At 43.2% G+C, this 12783-nt stretch overlaps 1 protein-coding gene across 3 annotated transcripts in view; it reads right to left on the reverse strand.

Moving 5' to 3' along the window:
* The window catches only part of Sec22a (SEC22 homolog A, vesicle trafficking protein), a 49646-nt gene extending 37238 nt beyond the window's left edge, over window positions 1–12408 (reverse strand). Inside the window, exons 1-2 of one of the 3 annotated variants that reach the window (XM_021184866.2) lie at window positions 12340–12408; window positions 10089–10287 (exon numbers count right to left, since the gene is read on the reverse strand). In XM_021184866.2, the coding sequence (XP_021040525.1) occupies window positions 10089–10270 (182 nt within the window). In that variant the 5' untranslated portion in view covers window positions 10271–10287; window positions 12340–12408. Of the gene's footprint in view, window positions 1–10088; window positions 10288–11991; window positions 12310–12339 lie in introns of those variants that run through there. The other 2 variants (XM_029470634.2, XM_021184865.3) reach the window with 2 other exon arrangements.
* Window positions 12409–12783: the final 375 nt, after the last annotated feature.

Here is a 12783-nt window from a genome sequence, read left to right on the forward strand (position 1 = left end):
GTAGGGCCAGACAGAGATTCTTACCATCACTACAAGCATGCTGTCTGCACCCACCAGTTTTGCTTGGTTCATGGTCTATATACAAACACTGTGCTTTAAAAAGGGAGGAGGGAGGAGGTAAGAGTAGATCCATTCTGCAAATGAAGAGCCTCAGAGAAGTCAACTAACTAACCCAAGGCCACGTGATTAACAAGCAGAGAAGGTGTGGCTGCAGATGTAGCTCAGCTGGAAACGTACTTGTCTAGCATATGCAAAGCCCTGCATTTGAACCCCAGCATGACGAACCAAGACTGGGAAAAACATTTCGCTCCAGAGTCTATAATCTTTCTAAAACACATCAACTTTCATTTATCAATTTTTTCACTTGATTTCAGTCACAGATCAGTGTAAGGGTTTTGTTTGGTTTGTTTTGATTTTTCCCACTTACATGAAGAGCAATGAGACTTAAGGACTTTAAACACACACACACACACACACATCCTCATGCTAGGAAACCTTTCTAATTTGTCACTTCATCTTTTGCAACTCTCTTCCTCCCTCTTTGCATTCCAGCCACAGAGGCCTGTTTCAGAGCTTTAAGGATGCCAACCTACTCCCAGCCCAGTCAATCCCATCCCAAGAAGATTCCAGAACACTATCTTCTCCACTCCCCCTGTACTCCAAATCTGAAGTGGCTAAAGTCTCCTCACCCACCTATTCTTAAAGGCCTTTGCAGAATGCATTGATCTAAAACAGTGGTTCTCGACCTATGGGTCTCATATCATATATCCTGCATATCAGATATTTACACTGCAATTCAAAACACTAGTAAAATTACAATTATAAAGTATCAAACAAGTAATTTTATGGTTGGGGATCACCCATGAGGTGACCCAACATGAGGAACTGTATTGAAGGGTCACAGCCCTGGGAAGGTTGAGAACTTCTGACCTAAAGTGAACCCACCCTTATGGTCATAGCATAGCAGCTGTAATTACCCATCAACTAGCTCAAGCTGTAAGTGTACATTTACATATTTGCATTCTGCAACGTCTCTCTCACTGATAGCTGTACTCTAGGACAGCAGGGATGGTCTCGGATTGCTCACCACTGTATTCTTAGCTCCTGAAACGTTGGGTCTCGTACATAATGAGTACTCAACAATTTAACAGATAAAGAAGAGCCACATAGGCACCATTCACTTGTTTACAGCCTAGCAGTGTCTGCACAAAGCAGTCTCAGTGAGTCCCTGAGGAAAACATCTACTCTGCCAGTCACTGTACCATTTCAGGACAATTTATCTGCAACATATCCAAAACCAGGGATAACCTCCGAGGCCATCAATGGTAGTAGCATCAAAGGTGTGCTACTGCAGTGAGTACCCACAGATGACCATATAAATCTGCAGTCTTGATGCTGCTCCCTTCATCACTGTTAGTGTATGTGTGTGTGTGCACTGTCAATGGATATGCTCTCTTTTCTCTAACTTAAGCATAATGTTTTTCATTTTTTGATTTTTGTTTTTTTATTTTTGTAAAACACAGGCTCTCCCATATCCCAGGTTGTTTAAACTTTTACACAGCTGAGGATGACTTTGAACCTCTGATCTTCCTGCTTCCACCTCCCTGAATACCTGGTTTATGCGGTACTGAGGATCAAACCTAGAGTTTCAGCCACACCCTCCGTCCACTGAGTATACTTTTTTAAAGATTTATTTGTGTATGTCTGTGTCTGTACGAGTCTATGTACACATGTGTTCAGGTGTGCATGCCTATGCACAAAGACACCAGAAAAGGGAGTCATCTCCCTCGGACCTGGAGTTACAGGTATTTGGGGATGCAGGGCTTAGAGTGCAGGGGCTAGCATCCAAACTCTGCTCCCCATGGTTGTGAAGCAAGCGCCATCTCTCAGCCCCCACTGAGGATAACTTGTGAATTTACATTTTCCTTCTCTTGCTCTCCTTTTCTCCCTTCCTCCTCCCCCCCTTCTCTCCCCTCCTTCTTCCCTCTAACCCTCTCAGCCTACAACTCACTATGTAGAACAAGCTAGCCTCAAACTCAGAGATCCACCTGCTACTGCTTCTTCCCACTGACCCCACCCCACCCTATGCTGAGATGAAAAGACATGCACCACCACATGGTTTTTCAAACAGAACCTTGAACTCTTTGTAGCCCAGGTTGGCCACGTACTCAAAACCTTCTGGCCTTAGCCTACTGATCCTGGAATAACAAGCATATGCCACCATACCCTGTCGATTTAAAAAGGAAAATTTAACACGTGTGAGTATTTTGCCTGCATGTGCATGTGTGCATTATGTTGTGTGTCTGGTTAGCACAGAGGTCAGAAGGCATCAGATCACCTGGAACTGGAGTTATGGGTGGGTGTGAGCCACCATGTGGGCACTCTTAACCATTAAGCCATCTCTCCAGCTCCCTCCAATTTTCTTTTTTATAAGTTTTAATTCCTCTCTGTTTCTGGGCTTTAGTTCCAATAGTTGGCATTTCTAGCCTCACCTTTCTTCTGGCCAAGAAACTTAACCAAACTTCCTTTGGTCTTCTCCCCAGGTCAGACTTTAGGAACTTAGTCCTTTGAGGATCAAGTGTATACAGAGTAAGTGAGGTCGAAAGACACACAGCTTTCTGGACCAGGGCTATGCTCTTTCTAATCACACTGCTAAAAAGCTAACTCTAGCATATGTCACCATAAATGACTCCTAAATGAGTGATTTTGGACATAAAACTTTTCTGACATATAATTTAAGATACAATGTGTCAAACTTTACATACAACCAATTAAGTACTGACAGCCGTTTGCACTATATAAATACACAGTAAAGGTGATAGCGTTCCTTCTCTGCAGATCACAGAACACCAGTGGCCAAGCATGTCACGATGTAAGGGTTAATGTCAAAGACAAGGTCCTTGACTTCCAAGAGCCCGAAATACAATTACCCAAGATTTACTTGAAACAATTATTTAATACAACACACACACTCTCTCTCTTTCTCTCTCTCTCTCTCTCTCTCTCTCTCACACACACACACACACAGCATTCCAAGCTAAATGACAAAATATATAGCAATTTTAAATGACATGATAATAATATTACATATATTATTTTCATTCTTCAATTATACCATCACACATAAAAAGTCTTCTTATTCTTTATAGCTATATTCCCCCATAAATGCTTTCCTGGGTGCAGGAAATCTCTCTAGTAGCATAAACTCTGTGTAAAAGTTGCCAAGTATTAGAAAAAAAATAGTACCTCTGAAATAAAAACTTTCACAAAAATTTTACTAAAATAATCTTTTAAATATTAAAATAATTTGACAATATAAAAGCAGGCACACCTTTTGTTCACTGCTGGTTATGTTTAGTATAGGACCTATTGTCCTATAGATGTATCCAATACAAAATAAACTAACAACTCAAGGCTGCCCCCTCAGTGGGAAAGTGGGGGAGAACCCACTGAGGGTCAGCAGTGTACAGCGCTGCAGCAAGACTTCCTACCTCTTCACTTACCCTCCTCTCACACAGCGGGCTTTCAACTACTCACTAATGAGAGCACCAAATCATGAGTTAAATCAGTCCATGAGTAAAAGACCTATTTTAGCCTTTTAGTCTCATTAAATATAAAAAATGTTTATTCGTATGCAGCATACCAGGCAATGTCAACTTAGAAAGAGAAAGGCGTCTTTGAGAGTGGTAAGGAGAGAGCGTCGATCACATTGTCAGAGCTGTGAATACTATCTTCCCACAGGAACTGTGAAAGAAGAGTGCTGTGCTTCCGAGGTCAGCTCCTGAGTCTACTCAACAGACATGCTGCTGACAGCCACACGTTTGCCAGAATAAGGAGCAGAGGTGATGTGAGGCTGGCAATAAGGCAAGCAGGGAAATTGGGGGGACAGCGATCCCTCCCAAGTAGCTTGGTTGCTGTCCCATCAAATTTAGGCTTCACACAGACACTTCATTACTCAACAATAAAGAAAAAAGGGACCTCACTTACTTTTTTTTTTTAACCTGGTCAATTTCTCTCTCCATAAAAAGTTAAAAGAATTAGGGAGATTGGGAACACACATGGTCACAAAAGGGGAAGGGCATAAATCTGGGAGATAATGTGGACCATGAAGGCAGAAGGCAAGGCTGGGGTTCTGCTCTACTGTTCCTTGGCTTTATGACTTGATGGGACTTTCTTTCCATCGGAAGTTCCACACCAGTAAAGTGACAGTACTGTTTATGGGTATCTACCAGCATCCTTTCTTCTCTTCCCTAGGGGGAAGGCCTCTAACCCACCATGTATTATATAGCCTTGCTTATGCCACATGTACTGGAGTGTGCCTAGGTCAGCTGTGACTATCCCTCTTTCCTACCCACAATGAGTAGTCCTGTCAAAGTCCTGCTCTTGACATCAAGGGAGGGCAGGTACACAGCTCCACTAAGGCTTGCAGCTGCTGGTAAATGTCTCCCGATCTGTGAAGAACAGAAAATCTACAAAAGCCAAGAGATTGTACAGAAGAAAGACTGCCTACGGAGCATTTGACAAGCAAGCTTTCATAATACATTTTGCTTTTTTGTTTAACCTAATGTGAATTGTAAGCTTGCCTTTGCCCACAATGGAGAAGTACTCCACTTACTAGGCATTCAGAGCCATGCAAAATTTAAAGCTGTTAGGTAAAGTACCTGCTAGTTGTAGGTGGTGAATAATTATGCTATTGTTCAAGCTACAACTCCTGTAGAAAGAAACTATCACCAAAGAATGACAGGAAAGACCTGCTAGTGACTGAAACTAACAGACAGGAAGCTTTCAACAGCATTTCCCACCAAAAGTAGTTTAGGGATAAATACAAAGAAACTGCATCTTCAAGCAGGAGAAAACCTAGGAAGCCCACAGCCTTCACTCACTTCAAGTGAACTCCCAGAGAAAGAACTAAGTAATAACACTGTTCCATTAAAATTCACAGTGGGGTAGGCCCGGTCCCCAAAGGACATTTGTCTTTTCACAAGATCAATGTCTCAAAATTAAAAGAGATCTCAAATACACAATCTGATTTTTTTTTTTAAATTCCAAAGCCAACTACAGAGTTTTAAGGACTCAGAGGACACAATTTAATTTTCATGATTGCTTTAGCCATTTTCAAAGTAATAAGGTTATCATTAGATATTTATTACAGCATGAGAAAAGTATATTCGTTAATTTATGAAATACTAGTTCCTTTAAAATTATGTAATATCACTGTGGAATGCAAAATCACACAACTAAGTCGTCTCACACTCAACACTGCACACTCTGACCAAACAACAAGACCAAGCAATAAGGTTTTCCAAAGCTAAAAAACCCTTTTGAAGAAAACAGGCTCACTTCCATGGCTGGGAACCCTGTAAATTCCTAAAATACCTGCCACGTTAGTATCAGCTGTCAGCTTGCCTCTGCCTCCCCAGTGCTGGGATTAAAGCCTATGCCACCACTTCTGGCTCTGACCCTGCTCCTGCTGGAGCTCCCGCCCAGAAATCTCCCCAGCAATGGATGGTGATCAGCAAGTGTAAGTAAGACAACCACTTTCCTCCCCAGGTTGTTTCTGACCATGATGCTTATCACAGCCACAGAAAGCCAACGGGGCCCCCCTCTCTCACACTTAGCTGTTTATCACAGCAACAGAAAGCCAACGGGGGCCCCTCTCTCTCACACTTAGCTGCTGCTCTGATACGGGCAAGACCAGCCACACACTGAGGAACATGCTTTACCCGCAAAAAGACCCGTGGGTCATTGCAGTCTGAAAAAAACATCATTTTCCCCATACACAGAGGGAGAAAATGAAAAGAGCTGTCTCCATTTTAAACATTACTATTCTCGCATTTCCCCTTGAAGCCTCTAGTCTTTCTCTGTCAGGTCAACTAGACTTCAGCGTGAAGTACTAAGTGACTTAGCCTACAATTATAACTTGTTACTTTGACACTCAATTTCTATACAGATTTGAAAACCATTATACTAAAAGATGAAGACTTAAAATAGGTTAGGCTGGGCTGGAGAGGCTCTATGATTAGGAGCACGTATTAACGCAGAGGTGGCTCATTACTGCCTGAAACACCAACTCTCAAGGACTTCAAGGGGGCCTGTGCTCTCATGTGCACAAATCCACATGTATATAGCCCCTACACCCCTGCACATACACGTTTAATTAAAAAATAAATATATATTTAAAACAGATTAGGCAGTGGTGGGTCAATTTTCTCAATGAGTTACAACCCAATTACAGAGAGCAAATTAAAGAATTTTAATAGTTAAAGAATCTTAATAAGTGGTGAAAAAGAGTAGTTGAGCAAGTTCTACATGAAGACAGTGAGCAAGCAGGTAAAAATCTGGGCTTTGAAAGAGAGATCCTTAGCATGGCCAGGACAAAGAAGGGCAATCTAGTGGCTGTGTGCCACGATGTTGCCACTGCAGAGCCCTTGAGTTTTATCTGCCTTAGGGCAGGGAGAAAAAAAGGTCATAGAAAAAAACTAAAGTAATACAAATAAATTGCCAATTTATATTAGACTAAGTCTGCTGCCACATCCCAAAAGACTAGAAAGCAACCAACAGGACCTTTTATTAATGAGAGAAAATACATAAAATCAGGTTCTTGTCTGGAACTACAACTAAGAAAGTTCTCTCCAACCCTTTTTAAATACTTGACTACAAAAAACATGCAGAGATTTTTTTTTCTTAAATGCCAGGTTATAAAAGTTATGTAATGTATGCATTCTTGGATCAGACTTATTCCACTTGTAACCTGTCATAAAACATTGTATTGCAGGCACAGTGGTGCAAGCCTACAATTCTAGCACTCAGGAGGGAAGGCAGAGGCAGGAGAATCATCACAAATTCAAAGCCAGATAAAGGAACATAGTAAGACACTGTCTGAAAAACACAAAAATTGTGTACTAGCAAAATGGCTCAGCAGGCAAAGGCACTTGCCTCCAAGCCTGACGACCTGAATTGGATCTCTGAAACCCATGTGGTGGAAGGAGAGAGTCAATTCCCAGCAGTTGTACTCTGACTTTTACATGTGGTATGTGCCATGGGGTACAAGAGTGTGCATGCCATGTATATGAACACACATATATGAAGTAAATATGAAAGCCATTTTAAGCCAAAATTCAACTAATCAGTGAACCAACCAATCTAAAATAAATTCTTTATCCCCTCAATCTACTCCTTTCATCTCATTTCTTCATTTACCCTCTTGAATTATTGCGTTTGAAAACGGCATCAAATCCTTGGTATAGAATAAGACAGGATTAGAAGAAATGATATAAAGTCTAAAATTCATAATTAAAATAGAATTGGGACATAGTAAAAATTTGGTACATTTCTATTACTTTTAAGAAGATACAGCAAAACAAAAATTGAAAGATTTGTTTTTTAATTCCAGGTAGTTACCAATATTAATGTACACTTCAGGAAGTCTCCAGTAACTCTGGCATGTCTATAGCACTACCTTACAACAGACAGAACTGAGAATGACAGAGGACATTACAATGCCCACCACCTACAATGCTTCAATGCTTCAAGGTCTTGTCTTCACCTAAGTAGAGGCAGGCTGAGATCTCCTTTAGATTCAATCCAACCGCTACCACCAATGTTATTTTCTACATAAGCTTCCAAAATTCCAGGTAAGTGTAGTATCCCATTATTTTAGAGTTATGTGATCTAAATAATTGTGGACATTCTCTGAGGTTCTATCCTGGCCTTCTCTAAATTCAGTGAACATTTCTGCCCTCAAAATTTGAACTGTATCTATGTAAATGGTTCCAGAATCCCCATCATCCTTCCACTAGATTGTAAAGATCACATGAAGACCGGGCACAGTAGCACATGCCTTTAATCCTAGCATAGAAAGGCCGAGTCAGGGTCCGGGCGTGGTGGCGCATGCCTTTAATCCCAGCACTTGGGAGGCAGAGGCAGGCGGATTTCTGAGTTCAAGGCCAGCCTGGTCTACAGAGTGAGTTCCAGGACAGCCAGGGCTATTCAGAGAAACCCTGTCTCAAAAACAAAACAAAAGAAAACAAACAAACAAACAAAACACCGCAAAAGATAGGCCGAGACAGGCAGATCAGGCTGGCCTACATAATGAGTTCAATACTATCGAGGACTATACTGTGAGACCCCCATCTCCTATTTAAAAAAAAAAAAAAATCACATGGGATTTCACTGTCCCTCCTCCTCAGCCCACTAAGCCATCCTTCTCCAAGGACTGCTCATTTCTGTGCAGTTCTCTTCGCTCCTTTTCTTCATCTCTCGTATTCCACTTCACAGGTTTGACCATTTCGTCCTTTGAGCCATCTTTCTGTTCAGCATTTTCTTTCTCATTTGTAAATCTATTTTTACACAGGAGTAGCATGTTGATAAACTTTCTGTTTTACTCTCTGTTCTATAGTCTTGGGTCTGCTTTGGTTTTGTACCTTGTTCTCTGTTTCTATGTAGTTCTAGCTAGCTGGGACTTACAGATCCGCCCGCCTCCGCTTCCTGAGTCCTGAGAGTAAGGACACACCACTCCTTACCCTGCTTGTTTTTTAATCAAATGGCTTTCTTCAAACCTGCATCGGTGACCTGCAGCCTGCTGTGTACAGTAATTTCCCTCCACCTGAACTTTCAGGCAGCAGAACCTGGAGCCACACTAGTCATCACACTTGTCTCATAGCTACCTGCTAATCTTCATCCGCCAGCACCAAGTCAAACGAGGTAACAACCTGCCATGTGGCTCTCACACTGCTTCTCCTACCTCCCTGCCTTACTCTTAGCTGTGATGCCTCGTCCCGCCTTAGGCAACTTTTAATTCTTCAAAATATAGTGTCTGATCTTAATAATAAAGCTATGTTGCTGATAAAACCCACTTTGTTACTATCTGCCTTCCTTCTATGTTCATAATTAGCATCATGGACCCTGGGTTAACTGTTCTAATTGTTTCGTATGGATGCTGTCCAAAGTGGTCTCATTTGTTTCCACAGTTTTAACAGTTTCCATTTTAACAAATCATAAACTGATTTCTAAATCTAAACCCCACAACTGTCTTCTTTGCTAAGCCCCAGGCTCATACACCCAGCTGACCATGCCCCTTGGACATCTCAGATTTAACATGCCCAAACAGAACCCTTACCAGTGAAATGCAACTTAAACCTTTCTAGTCTTGCTCATTTTAGTCCCATTAGGCATGCAGTTTCTAAGGCCAAAAATCTACATATGATTCTTTTCTTTTTCCTTTGCACCCTAAAGCCTCTCAGGGCCGTTTACAGGTGACAGGCCTGAAATGCAGCTTAACTCCAAATACTCTACTACCCACTCAAGCTGCGCCTGTCGTTTCTACAGCGCCCCCTAGTTGTCACTCTGCTCCTGCTCAGTCTGCTCTTCAAAGTGCCTTGTTCCATCCACTCCAAGCCAAGACCAGACCATACAATTCTCCAGCCTAAAACTTCCCTGTAGCTTCCTATTGCACAAGATTAATAAAGGGACACACTCATCACAGCGTAGAGGATCCTAAATAGCCTGTCCCTGACTGACCCCAGGTGCTCCGGCACCACTGGCTCTCCTCCCACCCTTTAGATGGATCCAAGCGTTTCTCCAGCCTTACTCCCCACCCACAGGGTCCTTCATACAACTGCCTTCTTTTTCATTTTTAAAGGTTCGGGTCAAATATCAGTCTTCCTGAAGGATGCAGTCAGCACAGGGTAAAGCCACACTCTATCCTATTGCCCAGTCTTAAAGGACAGACAGACAGACAATTTCCCCTCCCAGTAGGATAAAACTGTACTTAACATTTTCCATTACAATTTGCCTGCTACAATCTTGTGCATGTGAAAACTCTACTAAATAGTTATTGAGCAATTTACAGGAAGCACTATCTGTAAAACTTATATAAAGTCTCTAAAGCCAGAATCAAATCCAGGGACTCTGCAAAGATAAAAGGTTAATAACATCATGGCTACTATTTAATGTAAGTTCAGAACATGAATGTTGACTTCAAGTTTTTCAGAGTCACTCAAACATGAGGTTTTCTTGCAAGCATTTACATTTCATGAAAATGACAACCTATAGGCAACTGACTCTAGCGAAACAAACTGAGGTCTTACTTAATGTTATAGCGCCCCGTTTTCAGTGTACACCTATCAGGAAATTGAGCGAGTTTCCTGGACAGCATCTTAAAGTACTTTCTGCACTCCTGCATTCCTGTGCTCTGCTCATAATCAGTGGATGCAGACAGCGGTAGTCCATCCCTCACACGAATGACTGAGGCAGATAAAATCATAGACATTTCAACCCACAGAAGACCTAAAATAAAATGAGAAATCTGAATTAAATAAAAATCAAGGCCAAAACTGGTAAGCATTTATACAACTTTCAAAATTAGTAATAATCAGAGTATTAAGATAACACAATATATTCCAAGAACCTTCCACTTAACACATTTTTAAAAAATATATAACTTATTTTATGTGTATGAGTGTCTGCCCACATGTATGTACGCACACCATGTGCATGCCCGGTGCCCTTGGAGAACAGAGAGGGAGAACCTGATATGTTGGAACTAGAGTTACAGATAGTTGTGAGCAGCTATGGGGGTACTAGAGTCTTCTGCAAGAGTAACAAAAGCTCTTAACCACTGAGCCATTTCTCCCACTACCAAACAAGCTTTTAAAAGCAGCATTTGCAAGCTGGGGAGATGGCTGAATGGTAACACTTGTAGGGCAAGCCATCTGATGACGTGAGTTTGGCTTTCCAGAACACAAGAAAAATTGAGACGTGGTTATATGAGGAGATATCTATAACCCAGGGCTCCTACAGGTAGATGGGAATTGGAGACACAAAGAATTCCCAGGAGCTCTGAGGTCAGATCGCCTGGTATATTGTAGTGAACAAGAGACCCTGTCTCAAACAAGGTGGGAAGGCAAGAACCAATACCTTAGGTTATCCTTTGACCTGCATACCTATGCTGTGGCACACATACACTTCACCCCTACTGGTCAGTGTTCATTGTGCTACAAGTTGCTATACAAGCGACTGGAGAAAGGCAGCCATCCATTTCACCCAACTACAAACCCTGCAAGCTCTAATGATGACCTGCCTACAGTGCCCAGAGGTGCAATATGACAGAATGATATAGGAGTTATCCATCTTTTTTTTTTTTAATTTGAATTTAAGATCCAATTCATACACCTCATTTGAACCTTCCGGGAACCGGTAAGGTTGGGTATTTGTTTCACTTTGCTTTGGAAGAAACACAAGTCCCAAAAGTTTAAGTCATTTGTTCAACTCCTAGTAAGTAATAATTTGTTACTAACTCTAATAACTCTACAAAACACTGCCTCTAAACATACCCAGGCTTCTTTACTACATGGAGAGGAAGGTGGCAAGTATCTTTGCTAGTGTCTTTTCATACACCAAACTAAAATATACTTAAACTTTACCCAGTCTCTAAAAATCAAGTACTAAACTGATGTGATCCTCTTAAGTGGAAAACGGCCGATCCTTTAGTAACTTTTGGTTACGGGTGTCATGTTCAGTTCTCAGCCTTCCTTTACACACTAGAAGTTCTAAGTATTGTTTAAGAAACCGCCTGACTTCTCACAGTACTAGCAAACGAGTGGGTACCAGTAACATGGAATGTGATTCCGTTTTTAAAAAAATGGTGGTTGTACTAATCCGCTGGGATTCTATCACGTGTAGCCTGGCGGGACACCCAGGCTCTGCCCAGGGTTAAGCACAGGAGGGGCGGGTTCTGAAGAGTTCCACCTGCCCCAGGTGATGGTGATCCCGGAAGCTAAGCAGCAGGAGATTCCCACTTGTGGAGCCAATTTCTTTTTTGCCACAGAGTCTCGCAAAGCACCTTTAAACAGGGCCTCACGGGATTTCCCAGAGCCAACGAGTAAGAAGTCCAACTGCAACGCCCATTCAGACTTTACAAATCACAGGGTACAAGCTACCCCGCCCAAAAGAAAGTCGGAATGCCACCTCAAGCTCTCTCGGGCCACCTACCAGCCCGAGTGAGTCGGTGTGCTGCTGACATCGGGAGCCAGGGAGTCAACACTAAGGCTCGCTGGCAGCCCGGGGCGGCCGTCCCTCCCAGTCAGCAGCCCCTACTCCAACCGCCCATCCTAGGACAGGCCTGCCAAACAGCAACCGCCGCCCGCGAGGCTCGCAGCCTTAGGTCGCAGGGACCCGGACCCTGCACGCCCGTCCTCCTAAGCTCTGAGGCCACCGCCACCAAGCTCCGGCTCGGACACTACCGGTCTAGCCGAGGTGGAACTCCGAGAGAGCGGCGCGAGCAGCCGGCCGGAGCTCCGGGAGACCCAGAGGAAGCTGAAAAGAGGGGCCGGACCGTACCTGTCGCTCCGGGACCCGCGGCTCGGAGTGACGTGCCACGCAGTGCATTGTGGGGCCGGGAGTGGCCTTCCAGCGGGGATGCCCGCGTCCAACGTGGCTGGCGCCGGCGGAGCTCGCGCGAACCTATCGGGCGCCGTGGGAAGCATCCGAAGACCCGCCCCTTTCCGAGGACCGCCCTATCTCCGCCTCCTCCGGCGGAGATTGGCAGGTTTTCCTGCACCTGCGCCAGGAGATTGCCTTTTCCTAAGAACAGAATTATGCTGTCCTTCAGAAATAAGGCTAATCTCCTTCACCTGCTGCTTTGTGTCGGGAAGCAGTTTGTCTCTCGTGCGCCACTCGGGACAGAGGAAAAGCTCTCTCTGATGAACAGGGAAAGGATCTTCTTCCTTCAGGCACTACACAAAGAAATTTAGCAAAACAGAGAGAAAAGCCTCAGTAGCTCCT

This window comes from Mus caroli, unplaced genomic scaffold, assembly GCF_978045245.1.
Source record: "Mus caroli unplaced genomic scaffold, Mus_caroli_1 scaffold_17, whole genome shotgun sequence".
NCBI lineage: Eukaryota > Metazoa > Chordata > Mammalia > Rodentia > Muridae > Mus > Mus caroli.